Source organism: Sapajus apella, unplaced genomic scaffold (genome assembly GCF_009761245.1).
Source record: "Sapajus apella isolate SASKATOON/1434 unplaced genomic scaffold, GSC_monkey_1.0 scaffold29, whole genome shotgun sequence".
NCBI classification, from domain to species: Eukaryota; Metazoa; Chordata; class Mammalia; order Primates; family Cebidae; genus Sapajus; species Sapajus apella.
Window position 1 is genome coordinate 19,139,194 of NW_022436969.1, and position 25,403 is coordinate 19,164,596.

Below are 25,403 nucleotides of genomic sequence, written 5' to 3' on the forward strand. Positions count from 1 at the left end.
AAAAAAAATAGACCTTGCTCTTGAGTATACAGTTAACCTGTGTTTGTTTTTGTGTGCAGATTTTACCCTATAAATCATAGTGTGATTCACCATTGGGGGAACTCCAAAAAGAAAATCTAAACCCATCATTTCTTTTGTGTTTTCTAAAGGTCAAATGCTGCAAATACTGGCCAGATGACACAGAGATATATAAAGACATTAAAGTTACCCTAATAGAAACAGAACTACTGGCAGAATATGTGATAAGAACATTTGCTGTTGAAAAGGTAAGTTTTCATACTGCTTTTAAAAGCTATGGTCAGACACTAGTGGTACAATAATAGTCTCATTAAGTTATCTAGAATACTTTACACATGCTCATACGTGAATGCAGGTAGGCTCTATCGGTTGATTTCTCAAGATTGCATCTTGCCCTCTGATTCTATAAAAGCTCAGTTCCATCTTTAAAACAAATCATTCCCATTTCATAAGAATATGTATTTTGCAAGTAAACCAAAAGTTAATGTCTATTCGTTTATTTTCTGTCTCTGGTTGATATTGTTCTGCCTGTCTCTTTCTTTGTTCACAGAACAAAGTTTTTTAAACTTTAATAAGTGTCCTTCCAGTTGGGTAAATTTCCTTCATGGTGTATGTCCGTATGCATTTCTCAGTAGGGAGTTAGTATCAGTGTTGAGACACAGGTCCTAACTCCTCCTGGAATCCCTCACTTCCTTGTGGCTTTCCAAAGCTCTAGTTTAATGTGAACTGATTGATTTTCCAGGTGGAAGTGACCTACCTGGAAACCTAAGTGATCTCCCTTAGACATGGGACACTCTTGCATGAACCAGCGCATTCATTCATGCTCACTGCCATACTGGTTTTCCCCTTTTGTAGTCTCTGGTGTTGGGTCGGTGAATGCTCTGCTGTGGTTCTGCCCTGCCTCATCCCATGTGCATGGATGGGGCTTCTTCTCTGGGAAGCACTGTAGGGCGTAACAGGGAATTTCCTTATTCCCCTCTTTCTGCTGACATAGGGAGGGGCCGGAGGTGAAGCAAACTGCAGTCCATCCAGAGAAGTGTCACAGGTAGGCTCTGGGGAAAGTGGAGGTGATGTGGCTGAGAAACATTCTGCCTTCCAAAGATCCACAGACTTTTCTATCCAGAGTTGATTCTTCCTAACTGAGCACTGCACAGCTGCACTAGACTTAGGGATCTTGGTGTGAATTTGCTCAGCTTATACTCATGTAATAGTAGCAGGTATTTTTGGAAGACCTGGGTTATAGGCATATTGCTAGGGAGTTGGATTTTGGCCTTCTCTCCACTCTGTATTCTCATTGCATCTAAATGCGCTTTTTAGATTAACAAGACCAGTTTTAGGAAATCAAGGAAATTGCAACATCTGCTTATTGGCTAATCTACTCTGATGTTTTGAAGTACCTTTCCTGGTTTGCAGATCCAAATTTGTCATAGAATCACAAAGCTGGAAAGACTTCATTTTAATCTGTTTCTCATACTATTTAGCATTTTTTTCTTAGCCTGTCTGTTTTAATAAGCAGGCAGAAAGCCTGGAGACTTCAAAGAATGAGGAGTTCTGGTTGACTCAGTTCTTCAAGTTCTGAACCTCACACTTTGATGTCAATTTTTTCCTTCTTAGGCAGTATTGGAAAAAAAAAAAAACCACATGGAGGATTTTTGTATGGCTGTTGGCAAGAGCATTCATGAATAACCGCATTTAAACAGCGATAAAAACACCCTCAATATTTTTTTCTTTAAAAAAATCATCCAAAAGCCGTCACTTAAACATGGAGCTCTTTGAACAATAGTCGGCTCTCAAAGAAGCTGAAAATGCATCTCTGTAGCTAAAGGAAGGATTGTTTGTTTCTTTGCTCTTTTTTTAACCTCTTATTGTACTCCCCTGAGTTCCCAGCTGCACAGAAATGTGTCTGAAAAACCCAGTTATTTTAGTCATTTGAAAACCAGTGAAGAGATTGTGGAAGGAATAGAAGGAAGAAGGAGCTTGTTAATGCCTTTGGGGAAATCAAAATGACATGTTAGTGATTTTAACCGGGCAATTGGAATCTTTAAGGAAAACAAATCATTAGTACTTTTGTAGAACATGTCTTGTAGGTTTTTAACTTTCTCATTCGAAAGTAAAGAAGAAAATGGGTAAGCATGTACTTTGAGATGCCTGCAATTCTGATTCTATTTTGAGAGCATGTTGCATCAGGGGACCTAAAGGTGAAAATGGATTTGGGCTCTGCTCTGCAAAACAAGCAGGCTCAATGCAGTTTGGAACCCATGAATTCCTGCTTTGCATCTGATTGTTGTCTTTTGTCTCCCACATAGCTGATGATTCCAAGCTAAACAGATTTTAAATAATATGCAGTACTCAGAGTGTCAGAAGGAAAACACCCCAGAAGTCTCCATGGATTTAGGCTGTCTGGTGAATCTATCCCTGCCTATCCTGGGAGAAACAAAGTTGACAATGGCCACTGAATTCTCGCTACCCAGAAGCTGCCTAGGATTCAGAGAGGGCATGAGAAGATGATCCTCTTGTCTCTAAGACAACATGTACTTTGTGACTATTCATTTTACAAATATTTCTTAAACACCCACTTTGGGCCAGGCACTATCGTATGACTTGGTTCAAAATTAAGTGACTAATTGGGTATTGTGGCTCATGCCTGTTAATCTCAGCACTTTGGGAGGCTAAGGCTAGAGTATCACTTGCAGTGAACCATGATTGTGATTTGCACTGCAGCCTGGGCAACAGAATGAGACCCTGTGTCAAAAAAAGATTAAGTGACTGTCACTTTTTTGTATATAACATTCATGCTTTTTATAATGAAAAATAAGGAAAAAAAGTTAATAGTATCAAATTGGGAGGTATTTGGGCTGTGATCACTGATGACATCTATGATATTCTTCCCTAAATGTGTTACATTGCAAAACAGAAAAAAGGAGACACTGCTATGTCAGTGAACAAGAATGAAAGCTGGATCAGAAGCAATTTCCTTTGCTACTCTTGTCAATGGCAAACATATTCAAGGGTGGAGGTTAATTTTGGGAAATGTTTTCTACATTCCAGAAACTGATATTTACCTTGCTCAGAAAAAGAGTCTTAGATCAGTTAAGAGCTGTAGTTCAGGACTTGCGGATGCTGGAACTGAAATCTAACAAAGTTAGAGAGAGAAGCACCCCCCTGCCCCCACCCACCAAAAAACCCACCAGGATATGGAGAAAGATACGCCCTTTTTTGCCCTTTGGAATAAAACATTTATTGTCACTAAGCTTTCCCAGTTCGTATATGTGAACGCATACCACCAAAATCAAATCAACCCTGTGCAGCTCATCACGCAGAAAGCTGGGGGAGCTCTCGGGGTTTGGAGGGTGACACAGGCCCAGCTGTATGTTCTCTAATGGAGACCTTAGGACTGGCAAACGTTACCTTGGTTTTAGTGATAAGGAATTTGGGCTCTTAACCATCTAACCATACTACTCTGGGATCCACAGAGCCTGTTTAGCAGATGACAGTATTGACTTGGATTTGTGAATCCCTGACTGCTTAATTCCTTAATACTTGAACTCTGGTAAAGAATGGCATTTTCACAGAGAAATAAAGCTTCAGCATTTGCGGGTTATTAAATGAAGACATATTAACACATGGATGCCAGACAAGTCTTATCTCAAAATCTGCAGTTGTTTGCCTCTTCTGGTCTTTCAAAGCATACAAAAGTTCTGAATTTCCTCTTTGTTCACTAGTATGTGTGAACAATGATTGATAGTGAAAGTGATAAAGTTAATGAATGTTTACTTTTAAGATACAATAAAACCAAATGCAGAAATGGTTCAGAAAATGATCATGGAATGAGAGAAGGAAGAAAGTCTAATTTGACCCTAGATGTACATGCAGAATTGATTCTGGTTTTGTTTTCAAAACAGTCTTTTGCTTTAAAACACAGACTTCATATATAGGTTCATACTTAGAAAACAAAATTGACAGGTATAAATTACCTTAATTATTCTCAAAACAAAAGTAAATTAAAAACAAAAGCAAACCATAAAGTCTCTTTCCTTCTGCCTTCACTCCAGTTGAGCAGCAGACAGCTCTCCCTCAATTTACTGACCTAGCATAGAATTCCAGCAAAAATATCTTTTGGTTCCCATGGTATGTATTGGCTTACATGCTTGTTTCCCACAAGTGGACTGTGATGGCCACTCGAAAACATATCTCTGTAGCCCTAGCACCTCACCTAATGCCTGGGGCAGTGTAGTCACTCAGATTGCTAGCAGTTGGATGAATGGGTTAAATATTTACCCACATTAAAAAGAGAAACCTAACAAACAGAGTTGTGAATGCAAATGAGTTCTCTGACCTGTCTCCTTGGAAAGGAGTCCTTATTTATTCCTCCTGCAAGCATCACCTGAGCATGCTTAGTGAGTGTACACCACTCCATTCCCTGCTCTGAGAGGTACCAGGATGCCGGAGAGCCCCAACACTGAGTTAGTATGGAGCACACAGACATCCTTTAATTCCTTCAGGCCCATCTTCTCTGCCTCTTTTTCTATAGACTCTCACCTCACCAAACATCTTGTGATCTAAGTGAGACAAACCTTTAACATAGGTCTACTTTTTAGACAGGAATTTCAAAGAACCCAACCAATCCATCCATTTGTTGGAATTGCACCTGAAAATTAGCATTTTCCCCAAACACCATCTCCCTTTCATGCCCAGACATCTTCCTAAGGGTGCGGTGCTTTCCACATTGTGTGTAAGATCTAAGGATGGCCTCCTTCCCCAGCAGTCCACTGTTTCCTGGCCCTAGACTTACTACTTGGGGACTCTTTCCACTCCCCCAGCTACCCTGGTTTATTTATGGTTTCTTTTCCCTTATTCTCTTCCTTGTGGTGGCTGACCAACTGCAGAGAGGTGTGCATGAAATCCGAGAGATCAGACAGTTTCACTTCACTGGCTGGCCGGATCATGGGGTTCCCTACCATGCCACTGGCCTGCTGGGATTTGTGCGGCAGGTCAAGTCCAAGAGCCCACCCAATGCAGGCCCACTGGTGGTGCACTGCAGGTAAGCAGAGCTCCAGAGCCTCTTGAAGGAAGCACAGTGGGTGATGGGTGCAGGGTCACCTTTGGGGATGATGAGTATGTTTTAGAACTTCAGAGTGGTGATGGCTGCACAACATTTTGGAGTGTACCTTTTAAGAGGTTTAAATTTATATTATGTAACTGCCACTGGAGTGTACCTTTTAAGAGGTTTAATTTTATATTATGTAAATTTCTCCTTAATAAAAAATTTAAAAAGCAGCAGTGGCAGTGTGGTCCTTCTTCCTCCACTGACAGACCCCTCTTTTCATTCAGTGCTGGTGCAGGAAGGACTGGCTGTTTCATCGTCATTGATATCATGTTGGACATGGCTGAAAGGGAAGGGGTCGTAGACATCTACAACTGCGTCAGGGAGCTGCGGTCACGGAGGGTGAACATGGTGCAAACAGAGGTACTCCCGCTCGCCACTTGGCCTGGGCCTTGGTCCCCGGGGTCTCTTCTGCATCTCCCCCTTTCAGGGCCAAGGGCACAAGGAATCCAAGCAATTATCTGTTCAAATGATCTACCTGGCATTCCTGTTCCTTCCCTCCCTCCCTCCCTCTCTTCCTCCTTTTTGTTTTTCCTTTCATAAACCAAAGAAAGCCAGGAGTTTTCCAGGTAACACAATCAAGAACCTAAATTTGCACATTTTTCTGTGTTAGGGGACCCAAAAAAGTCTCCATTAAATGCTCAGAGCTGGAAACTAGAGCAAGACCACTCCTGAGAATAGTGGCTAAAGGGTTATCTCTGTGCATTTTGTTCTCATGGGGTCCTGAGAAGAACAGAAGTCTCCGACCCTAAAAATTCTGCCCAGTGTCTGGCATCACGGGGATTTGCCCATTTTGTAGAAGTGCTCTATACTAACTAATAATGCTGTAAGTGGAAATTCAAGGTATGTCAGGAATTCCCATTTGTCAGGCGCAGTATTACATCCCGCTCCTAGGACGTTCATATTTTACTCATAGTTGATCATTTTGAGTAGGCATCACACCCACCACCCGGAAAACGATTCATGAAGTGAGGTGAAGAAGATGTAAGAAGTCCTTACATTTAGATTGTGCATTTAAGTTTATGAAAGCCTCTGGGAAACCTAATCCCATTTTTTTTAGCTAACGTAAAAATGCCAGAAACTGTAAATGCTGCTTTCATGGGCTCTTCTCCTTAGAAAGGGGATACTGTGTTTTAAAGATAACAACCATAAAAATTTATCTTTTAATGTACTTTATAGTCAATCAAATGTTACCACTCCCATTTTCTCACTTTGATCTTCTTTTTCCAGGAGGTTAGTGGTAGTGTGCTGTTGTTGGGAATCAACCTGTTGGACAAGAGGTTGTTGAAAAAAATGAATTAAAAGTCCTATTTGTGTATAGAAATCAACCAAATTAACTGTAATAAGAGACTTTTTAGACTTTTCATATAACTAAAGATTAATAATAAATATGGTAAGACTTTATTAATGAATTTTAAGAAAAGTCAGTGCCAAATCAGAATTAGACACCCCATGTTTACACTGTGAACTCATTGAACGTATATATGACAACACCTCTCTGCACTTCTAAGAGCTTTCATAATCATCATATTAGCTTTTATGTTCTGAAATAAGAGCTTCAGAACTTCTTGTCTTCATACTAATGCCAAGTTTTTCTGGACCTTCTTTCTACTATTATTTTGATCAGCAAATCCTCTATTCATCATAAATAGGTAAACTTCTGCTCATTCCTCATCTGAGGAATATTGAGTTCCGAGTGAGTAGGATCAGAATGACAGCGGTCTTTCGCCACCATTTTCATGACGCTGCAGTATGTGTGGTGGTTCGTACTGGGTCTGATTGGTTTTAATCAATCCGTATAACTTTTCGCATTGTGCCCTAGTCTTTCAGCAGTCGAGCCCTTGGAGCGTGTTTCTCTCTGGAGGAGTTGTCTCCACTTCCTTGATGATGTGAGGCTGAAATTGATACTGTCTTTTCTCCTTCTCAGGTTTTCTAAAGTTAGTAACTCGTTCTGTCTCCTTCTCCAGGAGCAATATGTGTTTATCCACGATGCAATCCTGGAAGCTTGTCTTTGTGGAGACACCTCTGTGCCTGCTTCCCAAGTTAGGTCTCTGTATTATGACATGAACAAACTGGATCCACAGACAAACTCCAGCCAGATTAAAGAGGAATTCCGGGTAAGTGATGCCTGATGGAGGGGCACTGTACAGTGACTTGCTCCTCAAGAAGGATTTCAAGGTCAGCACCTGAGTGAGCCCTGGAACCACAAGGTTCCTCAGCCTCCACAGCACTGTTGGCATTCAGGGCTGGGTAACTCTTGTTGGCATGTGCTGTTCTGTAGGATGTTTAGCAGTAGCCCAGAGCTCTACCCAGAAGACATCTACAGCATCACCACCACACAAAAATGTATGTGAGAGCTACTAGTTTAACCACCATTTCCACCCCTCCCCTCTGAAAGCAGATGCTGAGTAGTCCCCAGCACTACTCCTTGTCCACAGCATAGCCATGGCTCAGTCATACCGTGGAAGTGTATGTTAAGAAGACTTTCCAACCAAGAGCTCTCCATTGTATTCCTCACATTTGCATTTTGTCCAAATGTACCTGACTCAAGGCCAGACTCTTCCCCCACCTCTGACCTCCCAAATCCCCAGGTGTCCCACTCCAGTGGGACTTGAGGACTCTTAATCCTATGAACCTACAATGGCCCTTAGGCCTCTGCCTCTGGCCCCTGTGTGTGATGGGCACTGTCTGTGGACAAAATCCAAGAAACGAAAAAAATAAAACTCGAAACAGTGGAGGGTTGGAGAGGGGAGGGGAAAGGACAGTCTTGCAGTCAGCCACAGGAAGTTTGCGTCTTCCCAGCGCTGCACATGAGAGGAGTCCGCCACCAAGCCTTCTTGCCCTCCTGTGCCTTTCTTTTCTCACGTAGACCCTAAACATGGTGACGCCAACACTGCGAGTGGAGGACTGCAGCATCGCTCTGTTGCCCCGGAACCATGAGAAAAACCGGTGCATGGACATCCTGCCCCCAGACCGCTGCCTGCCCTTCCTCATCACCATTGACGGGGAGAGCAGCAACTACATCAATGCCGCCCTCATGGACGTGAGTGCCCCCCTTCCCGGGTGGGTCCGTGGCTGGGGCAGCTGGGGGACTGCAGAACAGGCGTGGGTCTTCCCCTTCTGATCTCTCACTCTTTTGTTTTTTAAGACACAAACTTTTTTTCCAACAAAAAAATAGATTTCAAATTCCACATATGTTTTTGTGTCAGGGCTGATATCCTTGGTTTCTCAGAGACCACCAGGTAGAAGTATCAGTAAATGCAACATGGCACAGTTGCCCGCGGAGTGCTGAGACTTTTAACCTGCTGGTCAGGGAGCAGGGGACAGCTGTGAAGTCACCATGGCAGGAAAATGGGTTAATAGGTTTGCAGCATTATTTTATTTCCTTTTCCTGTAATGTAGCCTGTAGTTAACATGGGGGAAAGCACAGCTCATTACTTCCTGTCGGTCTGTTTACTTGTTGCTGTTCAGTTGATGGAAAGAGTGAATGGGTGTGTTCTGTACTAAAAAAAAAAAAAAAACGGAAAATGTTAATTCTGTTGGTGTCATATCATAAAAGGTACCTAAACTTGTTTGAAGCTCTTTAGAGCTGTAAAAGTACATGTATTCTTTATGCCAGATATAAGAACACCATCACACATACAAATTGCTAGCAAACAAGTTTTAGAAAAAGCAGAGCTTGGCCAGGCACGGTGTCTCACGCCTGTAATCCCAGCACTTTGGGAGGCCGAGGTGGGTGGATCACGAGGTCAAGAGATCAAGACCATCCTGGTCAACATGGTGAAACCCCGTCTCTACTAAAAATACAAAAAATTAGCTGGGCATGGTGGTGCGTGCCTGTAATCCCAACAACTCAGGAGGCTGAGGCAGGAGAATTGCCTGAACCCAGGAGGCGGAGGTTGCGGTGAGCTGAGATCGCGCCATTGCACTCCAGCCTGGGTAACAAGAGCGAGACTCCGTCCCAAAAAAAAAGAAAGAAAAAGCAGAACTTTTAATTACGTTCAATTTTAAAAGTAAAGTTAAATTTTCTCCATCAAGATAATTGTGTATAGATTAGATATTGCCTTTCTACCAGAAATACTTTAAAAGTTGATAAGAGACACTATTTAAGCTTTCTTGGTATCAAAACAGACTTTTATCGCTATTATTCTGCAGAGAAGTTTATATTTAGTCTATGTTGGTGTTGACAATGGTGACAGAATTCAACAACTGTTAAACATGTTCAGTGTTTCGTGCCACAAGCTTCCTTCCGCATGAAATAACTTAGCTTCTTCCCTCCCCATTTTCCTGAGTATATCTGGAGCATTCTTGTTTGTGTTTGCAGAGCTACAAACAGCCTTCAGCTTTTATAGTCACCCAGCATCCTTTGCCAAACACAGTGAAAGACTTTTGGAGACTGGTCCTGGATTATCACTGCACATCCGTAGTTATGCTAAATGATGTGGATCCTGCCCAGGTGAGACCCAGACTTCTTACAGTCAGAGCTAGTGCCAGAGCGTCAAATTCGTCTGCACACTGAGTTTGTTTGCACCTGAGAAATGCAGGCCCTGGTGCTAGTTGAAGTTGAGAACTGGGGATGCTAAACACAAAGGTTAAAAATCAGGTGGAATTAGGGGTTAGAAAGTCAGTTGAAACCAGAAATATAGGTTGAAACCATAGATGGTTGAGGTGACAGGACAAGACAGGGCCAGAAGTTGGGCCATTCCTAAAAGATGGAAATACTCACTGGAGGTTTACAAGGTCATAGACCAAGTCAAAGCTCAGCAGGAACCTGAACATTGCAGAGCCAAAAGCAAAGCAGGCAAACCAGAGGACAGTGTAGACAGGAAGACAGCATTTGACACAGCCGCTGATCACATTCCTGGAGTGGCTGTGTGCTTCCTGGCATGGCTCACCGAGAGCCTACAGGTAGAGATCGTCAATGCAGGGTGACAGTGTCAGGGTGACAGCAGAGACAGGCAAGCAATTTTAAGACACACAAATTAGTTTCCTCAATGCTTTGATAAAGATATTAAAGTGAAATAAAACTGGAACTTGGAGATAAGAGAAGTTTGAAATGATAAATGGGGCTTTTGCTTATTTCCTCTTAAACATGAAAGGGAAAGAATTGGACGTTGATGACTCAATATTAGTAATGGGGTTAGACGCATTTTCTTGAAGGAAGTTGTTAGGCGAGCATTAGCACAGTGGCCCTTTAGGAGATGAATTTATTGCTTTGGGATGTGCCTATACCAACCATAGACAACCACCATGACAGTAGGCATTATGGGAAATTTGACCTTAGCATGTTTTAAGAAAAACCTTGTTCTGAAACTGAATTAATTTCCTATGCAGTAGACACAACAAATTCTTTCTTTTTCTTAGAAAATAAAAAAGGTCTGAAGCATTTCAGCATCCCAACTGGACATGATGGCAGGATTTTTCCTTGCTATAATCTGTTTTCTTGCCATCATCCATCCATAAATGGCGTGGACATTCAATTCTATAAGGTTTTTAATTATGTCGGAGGCACTGCATTATATAGCTGAAGCTCTCGACTGAAAGCTAGTTAATGAAATAATAATGATAATCTTTGTTCTTATCCAGTTCTTTTGGCTTAAGAGCTTAAATATTTTAGAACGCTTCCCCACTGATGCTCTGAGAAGGTTAGATTACAGTCATTTGTAAAGACAAGCAGACACCATGACTTGAGAAGCTTCAAAGACCCAACTCAAAATAGAACCAAGGATCCCAGTTTTCTAACTTACAGTGGCACGACTGAAATTTCACTAATTCTAGAATCTTAAGTCACAGACACTTATAGAATAAGGGCTTCTTCCTTATTTAGAATCATTGTGGTGTTTTTTTTTTTTCTAATGTAAATTCTGAAATGCAATGATATTTTTGTTCATATTAGTGAAGAAGACATCAGTGATTCTACTGTGTTCTTTTTGAACAACTGCATTGGAATTCTAAAGCTGCATTCTCAACCCGAACTATCTGGATTCAAACCAAGCCTTGGCTGGCTTGTGGGTAGGAGAGACAAAAAGACTCCAGTTCTATTCAGCAGACAGAGCTGATTTTCAGAGTGAGAGAAAAGAGCCTCCTGGGATTCAGTCTTTTAGTGAACACTAAACTGAGCATTTGAACGTAAAGTCTTTGCAATTGCACAAGAATAGCACTCAACTATTTTAAGTATTTATAAGTCTGGTTCATGGACGTGTTATGCACCATTTAAGCCATTTTCTACATGGTTTACTTGGGCAGAGCATAGAATGCAACATGCTAAGAGGCAGGCACAACCCACATCATTCATATTTCTTTGGTGTAAGTGGCGAGCTTTTGGTCAGGAGCTTGAATGGAGAAAGCAAGCAGAAAGCAGAGTAAGCTCAGGCAGTAGAAAAATGGGCAGAACGGTTCAAATGTACATGTTACAGCTTTTATTAACATCTCGGCTTCCCATCATATGCCTATTAATTTTAACAGTCGGTACCCTGGGGCATCAAAAAGAAAATAAACAGCAGCATGCTATTATTTGACAAGGCAGTTTTATAACCTGTCACCAGGAAGTGCTGGTGAGGAAGGAAAAATTTCATGGAAGCATTATTTAAAAATAAATAAATGTAATTTGAAAAATATTATCAGCTTAGTTAACATAAAAAAACACCCTTAGTTACCCTACTTTCATTCTTGCTTATAAAATCCCAACCTTAACTGTTCTGTGATGGAGACAGAGAGAGATTGCTGTTTTGGTTGACACGCGGCTAACTGAAAACTGTCCTACAATCTTAGGTATAAATCAACCTTTGCAACCTTTGACAATGAGATTTTAGATCCTTTGGAAAATAGAAATCATTTAGAAAAAGAAATTTAAACCAGTGGATTCTCCCTTTCTGGCACATCATTCTGCATAAAACTAGGTGGTGCTTTTCCTCTGCTCTTGGCCCAATATAGAAACAGATTGTATAATAAAGTAGTTCTCCCATTGCCTCTCCATAGGCCAAATGTCCCTCAGCTAAATGAGAAAGATAAAAGTTAGATGCTACTCAAAAAAGATTGGGATAAGTCCCAAAAGAAGTGTAATTTCAAACTTTAAATGCCTATTACAGTTTCGGGGCTTTAAAAGGGTTTTTGAAAAGATCTTAGCAGTTCTTCCTTCCTGTTTCCAAGGGTAGGAATTTTGTGGGGTGCTGGCTAATAAGCCACCATGCCCAGCACCACTCCTACTGCACTGAGTTGTGCATTTATATTCATGCAAAAGTTCTAGTTACCCAGTATCGCCAATACCTAGAGTTTGAGGCTCTAGGAAATTGATTTAGTTAGGCTCCTTCCAGGTAAAACAGCAAAGCGTTTATTCTTATCACAACAGATTTGCTAGATCTGAGTTGTGAAAGTCTGGACTGGAACAAGAAAATGCAACCCAACAATGTTATCGGTTCCAAACCTTGTCACAAAATAGCCTTATTCCCGATGGTGATTCTAAATCCCCACACAAGCCCAGCTAGCAGAGCATGGCAATTTGGGCATTAAGAGGTGTGTAGCCATCTTGAGTACCTTACATCCTGGGGTGGCACCTCTCCCCGGGGCCTGATGAGAGTTCCTTTCAATATGCAAAAGGGCACATGGCGACTGCTATCCACTCTTTGGAAAGCAGAATTACTCATGGCTAAAGGTTCTTTCTGAGAAAATGAAGGAAAAAGTCCTAGGAAAAGGACAAGTGGAGCTGAGGAATCAGCCAGCAAGGCAGTCTAAAGGCCTACCTTGCTGAGAGGAAAAGAGAGAAAGAAAAGAAAAAGGGAGTCAGTGAAGTCCTCGGAATTCCTGAATGATTTCTCCAAACACAGCATCTCACACCTGTAATCCCAGCACCCTGGGAGGCCGAGGCAGAAGGATCACTGGAGAAGAGGGGTTCAAGACCAGCCTGGGCAATGTAGCGAGATCCCTGTCTTCCCCAAAATACAAAAATTAGCCAAGGTTGGTAACGCACACCTGTGGTTCCAGCTACTTGAGAGGTTTAGGTTCAAGGATCACTTGAGCCCAGGAGTTCAAGGCTGCAGTGAGGCATGATCACACCACTGCACTCCACCTGGGAAGACAGAGTGAGACCCTATCTCTTGAAAGAAAAAAAAAAAAAAAGATTACAAATATCAATACTAACCCTTATCCAAACTGTTAGGAACAAATTTCCTCTTATAATTAACCTTTGTTTCTTTGTTTTGAATTCAGTTGTGTCCACAGTATTGGCCAGAAAATGGAGTACACAGACACGGCCCCATCCAGGTGGAATTTGTCTCTGCTGATCTAGAAGAGGACATCATCAGCAGGATATTCCGTATTTACAATGCAGCCAGAGTAAGAAATGAGCCTATCATGCTTACAATTATGGTTTCATTTATTTTCTCACTCACTGAATGTTTAGAGTACTCACTCCATGTCATTCACTGTTCTAGGAGTTTGGAATATGTCAGTGAACCAAAAAAAAAACCATAGATTACTGACCTTATGGAGTTTGCATTCTAATGCGAGCAGTGTTTAGAAAGTAATGATACTTATTAAAGCACAGTAAGGCAGACTTTGTTCAGGACCATCACAACAGGTGCTGGGACCTCTGTCACAGGACCTTGCAGTGGGCGAGGGAGAGTGGGCTCAACTCCAAGTATATAACCAACAGCCAGGGTGGGGACGTGGATGGAAAATTACCAAGGGGAGGCATCAAGAAGAGTAAGACGGGTTCTGGCTAAACGGACCTAACGGGATTCCTGATGAAGGCAGGCCAGGTGACCAGACATACTTGGGTGATGGTGGAGGATGAGGAACCTGATCAGATATCAAATGTGATCAGATATTGAAGGTGGGGGGTTCTTGCCACAGCGACTTAGCAGAAATTGCCAAAACTGGATTTTACAAGCAAGTTCATGGATGGGCCTAGGAGAAGGTTCAGGAGCCTGGGGAAAATTTGGTCAAGCAAAGAATTGGTATCAGAAAACAGACAATAAATAACAGATAGAATAATAGATGTAGTAAGTTAGGAAGTGACAAATGCTGCAAGAAAAGAAGTCAGGGGGTTAGTTAGAAAGTGCCAGGGCCTTTCTCAGCAGGAGCAAGCTCTGTTGTGAGCATGTGCGCCCCGTGAACCAAGACGGAGGAGGCCAGGGAGCACCACAGCTCTCTGGAGAGGCAGCTTTCCAGGCAGAAAGACGGGTCAGCACAGAGGCCCCAGGGTAGGGCTTGCATGTAAGTGCTAGGATGGCAAGGAGGTGGCATGGCCCAGACTCAGTAGCTGATGGAGTGAGCAGTTCACCTGGAAGAACAGTGGCTCAGGGGCCCCGGGTGGAAGGGCCTGGCAGTCACTGTTAGTATTTGGATTTTTGCTTTGAAGGAAATAAGGAGCCATTACAGGGTTTTGAGTGCCAGAATCCTATGGTGTAATTTACATTTTAAAAGGAGCACTCTGGCACCTGCATTGAGAATAGACTGGAGGAGAGAGGCATGAGGAGGCTGCTGAGATAATCCCTGTGAGAAATGACAGTGATGGGAGAAGACATCCTGGGTGAGGTGGGAGAGAGCAGGGGTGGAGGTGATGAGAAGGGGGAGGTTCTGATCTTTTTTGCAGGTAGAGCCAGCATGATCCCAGGGAATGGAGGGGACTCTCAGGGTTCCTGTCCTGAGAGCTAGGATGATGGAGTGGACACTGACTGAGCTGTTGTCCAGGCTGCTGGTGTAACAGGATTGTTTGGGGGTGGAGGCATCATGGACAGAGGATCGGGAGCTCAATTGTAGACACAGTAGGCTTGGGGTGATTGTTAGGTCCTTAAGTGGGAATATCAGGTGGGTCTTTGAAAATATAAATTTATGACTTATTGGGACATTGGTGATGTCTAAAGCCATGAGCCTGAATGAAATCAAATGAGAGGAAGAGGAAGAGGAAGAGGATTGAGCTTGGGGGCTTCTGTCAGCAAGAGGTCTGGGAGAAGGGGAGACTGAGGCAGAGAGAGAGGGAGGGACTGCTGTGGGAGAAGGACCAGCCAATGAGGAAAGCGTGTTGACAAGAAGAGAGTGTCACCCATGTCAGATGCCGCTGAAGGCCACAGAAGATTCAGTCCAAGTGATTTAGCCATGGCCAGAGTATAGCTGTTTTTATGTTTCTACCATAAGCTTAGTAACACTTTTTTGAATTCAGCAATTCCATTTCATTATGACTAAGGATTAATTAACTGTTGCTATCTTAGCAAGATTGAACATCAATAAGCAAAACCATATTATGCTCATAGGAAGCAATGTTCTCATCTTCACACTGAGCTCACAGACATCTCCAGGTTATAAATTGTTACCTGTAATTGAAGTTATTTTACCACTTAACATTACCATGTGGTCAGTTCTTACGCTGTGTTATTTTTCTCTTGGCTTTTGCAGAATGGGAAGCATTCTGCCTCACTCGTATTTGTCTGGCCTGTCATTTAAAACACCTGGTTGTTTTCAACTGCTAGAGATTAAAAACCATAACTCTTCAGGCCAGCAGAAGCCACCTGGGTAATTTGTAGGCAGGACTCACCTTTAATAATGGGAAGATCAAGTAGGTGGAATCAGCCCACCGGAATTCAGTAACGTCAATAATGCCTGTTTTCTTTCCACTCCCTAATTGTTGCCTGGTTCTTTGTAGCCCCAAGATGGATATCGGATGGTGCAGCAATTCCAGTTCCTGGGCTGGCCAATGTACAGGGACACACCGGTGTCCAAGCGGTCCTTCTTGAAACTCATTCGCCAGGTGGACAAGTGGCAGGAGGAGTACAACGGCGGTGAAGGCCGCACCGTGGTGCACTGCTTGTAAGTGCTTGGCAGAGCTCTTAGTTTCAGAACGGCCAGACCCCACACTCACTCTGGCCTCCTATTTCTGTCTCTTGTTTCACTAGAAATGGAGAAGAAATAAGGAGGTCTTGGTGAAGGGGTGATCATGACACTCAGTGAAGGATTAGTTGGCTTTACAGGAAGCAGGATATGTACGTTTTGCATTTGGATAGTGTCACTGCTGTATATGCAAGCACTGGCCTTTTTGATTAGGACCCCCTCCCCCACCAAAACAAATCACTGGTTCTTGAGAGCTAATTGTGATGTGTTCAGGAATTTTCTGAGCTGGGTCTTCAACTGTTGGTAACTTGAATTCATCCATGGTAGAAGGATTTACATCATGGAAATCAACAAATGCTACAACTTGGGACTCCTTCTCACCAGCCAAAGCCAGTTTACCATCACATTACTTGATTATTCTATTGGAAATCATATCAGAGGTCTTAATGGAACTGGTGTGTGTGTGTGCGCATGCACATTCTTTTTAGGAGAATGTGTATATTGGGAGGATTTGGTTACAGCCAGTGTCCCGAAAATGGGGCTTCCAGGCCAGCAGGTTTTGCAGGTGCTAAATGTGGGCACCCTGCTACACATGGCTCCCAGCCTTACCTGCACATTGAGATGTTGGGGAGTTTTAAATGAAAAAAAAAAAAAAAAAAAAAAAACACACCCAGGCCACACCCAAACCAATTAAATCAAAATATCTGGGAGTGGGGCCCAGACATGGGTGTTTTTGAAATGCCTAGGTGATTTCAATGTGTTGAGATAATAAGGTTGAGAGACACTGAATAGAGAATGCCATGCTTCTCAAAGCACTTTCACCTGCATTTTCTCATGGGCAGTGATATGTAGCTAATCAACCAGCTGGAATCGGCTTAATGGAACAGGCAATTTAAAAGTCATGGCAGTTAAAGAAGACGTTTAGAGAATTTGTGGAAATTTAAAATATAAGCGTATATCGCTTTTCAGTGAAGTACATTAGAAGTACACAATGAGATCTCTCTTAAATTGAAGGCAAAATAAAATTTTACGCTGGGTAGATCAAGCCTAGTTAAAATTGCAGACCTGGCTCAGGGCTTGGGTTACTCTCCAGTCAGTGCCCTTCTCTGATGCAATGCTGCTTCCTACCCTGGTCCTGCTAGGTCTTCCTGGAGGTCTCCCTGGAAGCCCAGGACTCTGCCTGCCTCTCAACAATCAAAACGCGGTAGTGTCTCATCCTGCAGGAAACTGATTTTCCCTTGGAAAGAGCCTTAGGAACCTACCCACCCACACTTGTCCTCAACCAGAAGTTCCAATCTTTTTTTTTTCTTTTTTGAGACTGAGTCTTGCTCTATTGCCAGGTTGGAGTGTAGTGGCAGGATCTCAGCTCACTGCAACCTCCACCTCCCGGGTTCAAGCAATTCCCCTGTCTTAGCCTCCTGAGTAGCTAAGACTAGAGACGCGCACCACCATGACCAGCTAATTTTTTGTATTTTAATAGAGATGGGATTTCACCATGGCTAGGATGGTCTTGGCCAATCTTTTGTCCTCTAAAAAGGAGTTTATTAACCTCACCTTTCTCTGGTTGCTGTCATCCCCCTTTATTCTCAGGAACCCAGTGCATTAGAAAATCACCATCAACAAAATCACAAAAAAATTCCTTAGCAGTCCACATCCCTATTTTTATTTCTCTTCAATCCAGATCCAACCTCTGATGAGAATAAAAGGCTCACACTGAGATGATACAATCCCAGCAAAGAATATTGACATCGTCGTTTGTTTCTATCAGATATGTCAGGTTTTTCTAAAATACTAAAAATAGTTTGCAGATACCCATGCCTGCATCTGGAGAGCCCCAGCATCTGGAGCTAGACGTGTAATGCATCTTCCCCGTTGGGATTAGTAGCTTTCTAAAAGGGTCCGTGCTTTAACCCACAGCACTAAGTTACTAGTGACTAGAAGAAGTTGAGGCACCAGGACAGGCCTAAGAGGAAGACATAAAGACCCCTTAAATCACTGCACCTTGTCAACAACACTCTTCCCAGAGACAGCTATGACCACAGAACTCAACAGTGACATTGCTAATTCATGTAAAACCTAAAACCATCGGCTGTTCTTCGCAGTGGATGGTGGGAGGGAGGCGTCCATTGTTTCTTCTCCCCTGCTTGTGCAGCATCGCTTACATTTTCTGCTGAGAGAACTTTGATTATTCTTTGGAACATTATCCCCTTTCTAAAGCCCTGCCTTGGTTCTTGTGGGGCTGCCTCTTGCTCTCTTAGCATCAAGGTGGGCATGAGACCCAGGCCTGGTGAGAATGTTTATTTTTGTTTACATTTTTATGTCTAAATCTAAGGGTTTTTTCTTTTTTTTTTTTTTTTTTTAGCTATAAAGAACAAAGTTAGTATACATTGGCATCCCCCAGTATTGGCCAGGAAAGAATGCTTTGAAACCACTGCAGTGTTCCTCTCAGAGGCAAGAGCATGGCATTCAGTGTAGTGTAGCGCCACCTAATGGCTGTGGGTGGAGAGTTCCCGCCTGAGACAAGATGGAGGTGCTTTGAAGTGAATGGTTGGTTCCTTGAGCCACAGATACTCAAGGTATGCAAATAGGGAGTGTTTTTTCTTTATACATGTCTCCCAGCTAATAAAACTAGATTAAATGGATAGAAATAAGATTTCACACTTTACAACTCTTGATGAAAATAACGGATTAGACAGTGGTCTTCAACAGCTGCTAAAAGCGTTAGATGCAAAGCTGATGGGAAAAGCGGTGTCATGTTAGTGCACGATAGAAAACAGCTGATCTTCTGATTAGCAGAAGAGACAGTCCAGGATCAGAGCCACACCTCAGCATCACCTGACTTACAACAAAGATTGCAACACAGCACTGCAGCAGGTGGGGAAGGCTGTCTGGACACAGTGGTCCCCCTCACTCTGTGTACAGAAACCCCTTCCAGACAGATGGTAGACCAAAAGGGGAAAGTGAAACAACAGAGCTTCTAGAAGAAACCATAGGAGAAAATCTTCATGACTGCAGGTAGATTTGTTCAACAGAACACTAGCCTTAAAAGAAATACTGACAAATTGGACCTTCATTAAAATTAAGCTGTTCTCTTCATCAAAGCACTTCAATAAGAGGGTGAAAAAGCAAGACAGTGGGAGGAGAGTTTCATAATACATCTAGGGCCACAGTGTCTAAGAACTGCTGTACTGCAAGCCAAAAGGAAAATGATAGACAACTCAGCTTATTAAATGGGCAGAAAACTTGATAGGTACTTCATTGAAGTAAAAAAAAGGTGTCCCAAATAGCCGGTGAACATAGCAAAGTTAGTCAACATTATTAGTTTTTAGGGAAATCCATATTCAAATCAGGATCAGATAGCCACTATGTACTCACCAGAATGGCTGAAATTTTAAAGACAAATAAATTATAGTCCCAAGTGTTAGTGAAGCTGTGGAGTAACTGGAACTCTTATACACAGTAAGAAGGAAGTAAATACTGTACAGCCATTTGGGAACTGACAGCATTTCCTAAAGCTAAACATATACACACACTGAGGCTGAGCTCTTCTGTTCTTAGAGAAATGACTGCCGAAATACATCATCTACCGAAAGATAAGCTTATCGAAGGTTTAGTCATAATATTTAAAAACTGGAAACAGCCCAAACATTCATCAGCTGTTGGATAAATTGTACAGTAGTATATTCATTCAGCAGAATTCTTCTTAGCAATATAAAAGAATAAACTACCGCTACAACACTATGGGTGATTCTCATGTAGACAACGCAGAATGAAATAACCCAGTCTCAGAAGAAGACATACGGTATGGTCCCATTTACACAAAGTTGAAAAACAGGCAAAAGCAGTTGATGATGCTAGACTTAAGAATGGATTATCTTGGCCAGGAGCAGTGGCTCATGCCTGTAATCATATTACTTTGGGAGGCTGAGGCAGGCATATCGTGAGGTCAGAAGTTCAAGACCAGCCTGGCCAATATGGTAAAACCCCCATCTCTACTAAAAATAAAAAAATTAGCCAGGCATGGTACTGTGCGCCTGTAGTCCCAGCTACTCAGGAGGCTGAAGCAGAAGAATCACTTGAACCCGGGAGGCGGAGGTTGCAGTGAGCCGAGATTGCGACACTGCACTCCAGACTGGGCGACAGAGCAAGACTCCATCTCAAAAAAAAAAAAAACAGGATTATCTTTGGTGATACTGATGGTATTATGAGGGAGCCTCTTGGGGACTGACCATGGTTTTTATCTTGTTCTGAATCGGTGGTTACAGAGATATCTACTTACCATTCATGGTCTTTATTATAGATGTATTATACTTTAGTTGAAAAGCTGATTTGGAATTTCATAATGGGTGCTCAGGCTGATATCCAAACACAGTGATCACACTTAAAACCACAAAACAAGGGACAACTGGATATTTTTGGCTTGCTTCCTAATAAAAGTATACTTTAAGCATCCTTGTATAAATAATAAATCTTGAATTCTTACCAAGCCCTGGAACGACCTACCAATTTACAGGAAATACAGGGTTAGAAAGCAGCATGTTAAATCATATCACAGAGATCCAACGAATGAGAAAAATCTAGAATGCGTCACTCTCTACAGAACAGATGGCCTTGTTTCCTCAACAAATCAATTCCCAAGAAAAAAGAGAGCAAAGATGAACTCACAGATTAAAATAAGTTTGCAAGACATACCAACCAAATCCAATGTGGACTTTGCCTAGATGTGGATTTTTTAAAAAGCAGCTGTAATAAACAATCTGGGAAATTAGAACACTGACCAGAAATTTGATTATTTTAAAACAGTAATGTTTACTATTTTAGGTATGATAGTTATACTGTGTTTAAAAACAAAAAAGGTCCCTTGTCTCCTTGAGGAGAGAGTGACTGCGGAGTTGGTGCAGGGACAGTGCAGGATGAGCCTGAAACATCATGTGGTCGCAGAAGGTAAAGAAATACTCAAAAAAGGTTGGGGGCTTGTCAGGAAGGAACACAGAGCCAACCTAATGGAGCTCCCACTGGCCAAAGCTGGAACAACATGAACAAAATCAGTATTAGTACCACTGGATTCTAGCTCATAGTATAAGTTCACACTGAAATAAATCATAAAATAAATAAGCAAATACATAATTTAATGGGGAAGAAGAGACGCCTCTTTCTAAGGTTAGAATGTTGAAAGAGAGGGAAACAGGAAATCACCATTAGGCAAACACCATAGTGATAATTAATTGTTGCAGACAAGATCGACCAACAGAGGCTCAAATCAGTGGGCAAAACTTTGAGGAGAAATAAGATATTTGCATAGTCCCAAAATATCTTCCCTCCAGATACTTATTGACTGCAAAGAGAAAGATGATAACTTTACGGTGAGAACATCTGGCAGACACACTCTTAACAAGTGAGCAAGTTAACATCACCAGTAGTAAGACAGATGGACATCCTGAACCCCTGGGAGGAGGAAACATCCCCTCTCATCTCTTGTTACCGAAATGCATGGCCTTGTTTCCAGTCATGAGAAGACACCAGACAACCCCAAATGAAGGGATGGTCTACATGCTGTAGTTTGTAATCACTTCTCAGATTGCAGCTGGGGACGACAGCCACTTTCTACTTCTGCATTCTACGTTCTTTATATTCTACAAAATCACTGATCCGTGCTCTTCAAAAGTGTCAAGGTCAAGGGAACACAAGGAAAGACTGAGGAAGTGTCACTGATGGAAGGAAACGAAGGAGACAGGACGACTGCATGCAAGAATGGATTGGATCCTGGACCAGAAAAAGGACATCCGTGGAGGAACTAGTGAGATGTGACTGCAGTCTGTGGTTTAGTCAATATTATTGTGCCGGCACTGTGTTCTTGGCTTGCGCAGTGTGCTGTATTCATGTAAGGTGTTCACATCAGGGAACTTACATATGCAAGAGAATTCTCTATGATATTTTTACAACTTTTCTGCACATCTAAAATGGGTTCAAAGTAAAAAGTTTTCTTTAAAAAGAGCCTCTGTGTTTTATAGATAAATATTGAAATGCAAATGGATGTTTTTAAAGGCCAGTTACATCTTTGAACATAACCCTTACTTGTCACACCAAGTTTCCTGGCAGACCCTAGATGAAGTTCATTGAAAATTTTCTACCATGGGCCTATAACGCTGAAGGAAGTGCTGTCTCAGAGAATGATCAGGGCTGAGCTGAGCTGGGAAAGGCTCTCCAGTCAGGTGACCTGTGGCCAAACATTGCGGATGACTTGCTCTATTTGCTTTAATTAAAAGAATCTGCCCAGGTAAGAGGTCCCTCAGCCTCAGAGGCCTTTGTTGTTACTGGTTCACCAGGGTTTCCACAGCTTGTTTCCTCTAGTGTTTGCAAGATGCAGTGTAAAGACAAATCGAGTGCAACCATCTGATCTCTTTCATGACAGGAACGGGGGAGGCCGCAGTGGGACATTCTGCGCCATCAGCATCGTCTGCGAGATGCTCCGGCACCAGAGAACCGTGGACGTCTTCCACGCTGTGAAGACGCTGAGGAACAACAAGCCCAACATGGTCGACCTCCTGGTAGTACACCCCCTCTGAGCTGTGCCCTGAGACACCCTGTTAGCATTAGAATCCACGCCAGCTCCCAACTTTGCACAGAAACTGATGCATAGAGGAAGAGACCCATTTTCAGAAGCACAATGTAGTCACTTTGCTTGTAGGGCTTTTTTCCTTCTTTCTTTTTCTCCCTCTTCCTCTCTTTGTTTCTCATGGGGAAACTTTGTCTCCATCTCATTTGAAATGCGGAAATAGCCGAAACTCACAAGTGAGCATCCTTATTAACTTCCCTCCCTGGCAGCACCTTCCACGTGGCTAAGCACTTATTCTTCATGGAGAAGGAATAATCATAGTACGTGAAATGCCAGATTTTCAAATTATATATTTTATAAATAGCTTAATCGCCTAATATTTATCAAAGCTGTGGATTTCAGTTTGACATCCAGAATATTGGATTTAATTATAGTGGCCATATCTGAGAAAAGGATTAAAGGAGATGAGAAACAAAGGACTATGTGCAATTATTTTCTTAGAGTATTTTATGAAATCTCTTTTTATGTGGAGCTGTTGAAATGCCAACCACCGTGACTCAAGAATAGTAGAACAGCTTAAAGGAGGAAGCTTTTACATTAGGGTTTTGCACTTCTCTGTGAGTGGAGGAAGGATCTGAAGGAGACAGCAGAACTAATCCAAGGTTGGAAAATGGCTTGGGGGCAGGAGAGGGAGGAGAGATGGTCAATGTGACAAGCTCCAAAGCCAGTGTTTCCAGGTCCGCAGCATCACAGCGCTGGGGCTAATGTTAAAAATTAAAGTGACTAAAGAGGGAGCTGAGAGTCAAGCTGAAGCTGAGGAAGGGGCTGTGGTCCCCATGCAGTTTAAGAGGTCGTAATAACAGTGCTCAGGGCTGGCTAACAGTAGTGACCAATGACAGCCAGCTCCCAAATGTGTCCCACTCCGCACGAACCACTCTCCAGGGCATCCACTTTCCCCACATACACGTCTCATGCCCGATGAGCTGCTCCATTTCCAAGAAACATGGCTGCTGGTCAGGGAGTTCGGCACACAGACTTGGCTAGGCACATGCTCTCACCCATCAGCTGTTAGCATGTTGGCTTCTAGAAGGGGCAGAAAGGACCATGCTCCCCAGACTCCTCCCCCCCCACACCCTATGGGGAGCCCATGGACATTCAAATTCTAGTCACAACTCTGCTACTAATTCTAGTTAGGTGACCTCAAACACATTAGCTTTGTCATTTAAGTGTCCTTGAGCAAATCACTTAACTCCCTTAGGTTTTAGTTTTGTAAACAAGGGATACCATGAGCTCATTGAGGTGTCCAGTGTGCAGAGAGATGTGAAAGTGTTTTTGAAATTGCAAAGGGGAGAGGTGGTTGTAGAGTGTAGGAGTCTGCTGGACGTGATGCCATCAGTGGCCTGGCAGAAGGGCTGTAAGTGCTCTGGACATAGTAACGGAGTTCCTGTGCGTGAGCGGAAAGGCCAGTGTGGGGCTTTGCTAGGGCCGTCTCCCTCCCTGCAGCGCCACCTGAATGGTAATGAGTTCTACCGCCAAGGAAGTCCCAATCTTCCAGGATGGAGGCAGTTGAGCTGAGTATCCATGCTGTCGGCAGAGGATAGAAACAAATGTACAAATGAAACACTGTGACTGTGGCTGCATGCGGTATTTAACCTCACTAATTCAGGGACAGGTGTGCAGCCTCGAGACTCTGGTTGGTACTTGGGCACAGCTGACCTTGATAAAAAAAAAAGGTCACTTCCCTCTCACGGCGGCCTGAATTAAGCAGATCATTAGAAACAGACCCTTCCAGGCCTTTCCTCTAATGGCTCTGGCTGCGGCTTTCATCACTGACCAGGTTTTACGGGCAGGAGTGATGGAGCTTTTTCCAAATCAGTGGTGCACGCTACAGGACAGGGGTGATTTTTCATGAAATAAATGGAGGCTTAGGTGGCTGAACCAGAAGGGAGCTTGTGGTCCCAGCCCACGATCCTATAATAACTTAGGACTTTGTGTAGTTATGTGTCATTCTAATGGAGAAGATGGGATTCCTGAGTGTCCAGCCCTCCAGAGGTCAGCCCCAGTTGGAGGGTAAGGTCAGGGTCTGAGAAATGTGAGAAAGTTTTGCGATTTCTTGAGAAAACTATGTGACATATCTGTCACAGCGACTGTTAGCAGGGATTAGATAATATCTCGTGACAGAGAAAAAAGTCACCACGCTCTTTTCGGTGGGTTTGAAGCTTCCAGAACTGACTAGAACCTGTTGTCACTTGGCTTTTCCTGTAAATACAGCTTCTGTTTAGTTTGGTGTTGATAGCTGTGTATGTTGGCTGAGAGAGTTAATTAACTTAGGTCAGGGTGATAAAGTCTGTGGTTTTATTGGGCATCACAGGCCACCTGAGGCCAGTGTGTCCTGAGCACAAAATGTTGTGCCAGCAGCTGAAAAGGGCAGTGTACTGAGTCTTAGGTGCGTCTTCAGAGGATGGTGAGCATGTGAGAGACAGCCCTGGGGGTGCTTCCCAGCATGCGCAGTAGAGGGGCCCTCACCCACCCGGCCAGGTCTCATGCATCGCATGCACAGCTGCATCCTGCATGGTCCCTCCTGTTCAGAACAGGCAAATGCTACAGCTCTACCCGCCCTGCCAGGGCAGGTGAATGCACAGAGAAGGGCACTGTGTCCCTCTCCATCTCCCTTTGCAGCTCTGATTTTCCTAAATTGCTTCTGAGCGGGAAGATTAATCAGTTCATGCTGAAGCATGGTACTCTCCAGGGAGATCCAGAAAGCCCTGAAGATGTATTTCTGCAAATTTTTAGCTTTGGGGGCTCTGGAGAAAAGCCAGTGGATTGCCGGGAGGCAAAATAGTTTCTAATACAAGACTAGATTTTTCTGTATCCAGCAGGGGCAGCTGCATTTTTCCTGAC

The 25,403-nt window shown here is 43.0% G+C and overlaps 1 protein-coding gene across 16 annotated transcripts in view; it reads left to right on the forward strand.

Moving 5' to 3' along the window:
* PTPRM (protein tyrosine phosphatase receptor type M) overlaps positions 1-25,403 on the forward strand; it is an 816,519-nt gene that overhangs the window by 781,158 nt on the left and 9,958 nt on the right. For 10 of the 16 annotated variants that reach the window (XM_032293487.1, XM_032293488.1, XM_032293489.1 and 7 more), the window contains 10 exons: positions 150-266; positions 1,013-1,063; positions 4,905-5,059; positions 5,350-5,485; positions 7,090-7,239; positions 7,992-8,165; positions 9,447-9,578; positions 13,328-13,453; positions 15,762-15,925; positions 22,359-22,494. In XM_032293487.1, coding sequence (XP_032149378.1) covers positions 150-266; positions 1,013-1,063; positions 4,905-5,059; positions 5,350-5,485; positions 7,090-7,239; positions 7,992-8,165; positions 9,447-9,578; positions 13,328-13,453; positions 15,762-15,925; positions 22,359-22,494 — 1,341 coding nt within the window. The remainder of the gene's footprint in view (positions 1-149; positions 267-1,012; positions 1,064-4,904; positions 5,060-5,349; positions 5,486-7,089; positions 7,240-7,991; positions 8,166-9,446; positions 9,579-13,327; positions 13,454-15,761; positions 15,926-22,358; positions 22,495-25,403) is intronic. The other 6 variants (XM_032293498.1, XM_032293499.1, XM_032293490.1 and 3 more) reach the window with 1 other exon arrangement.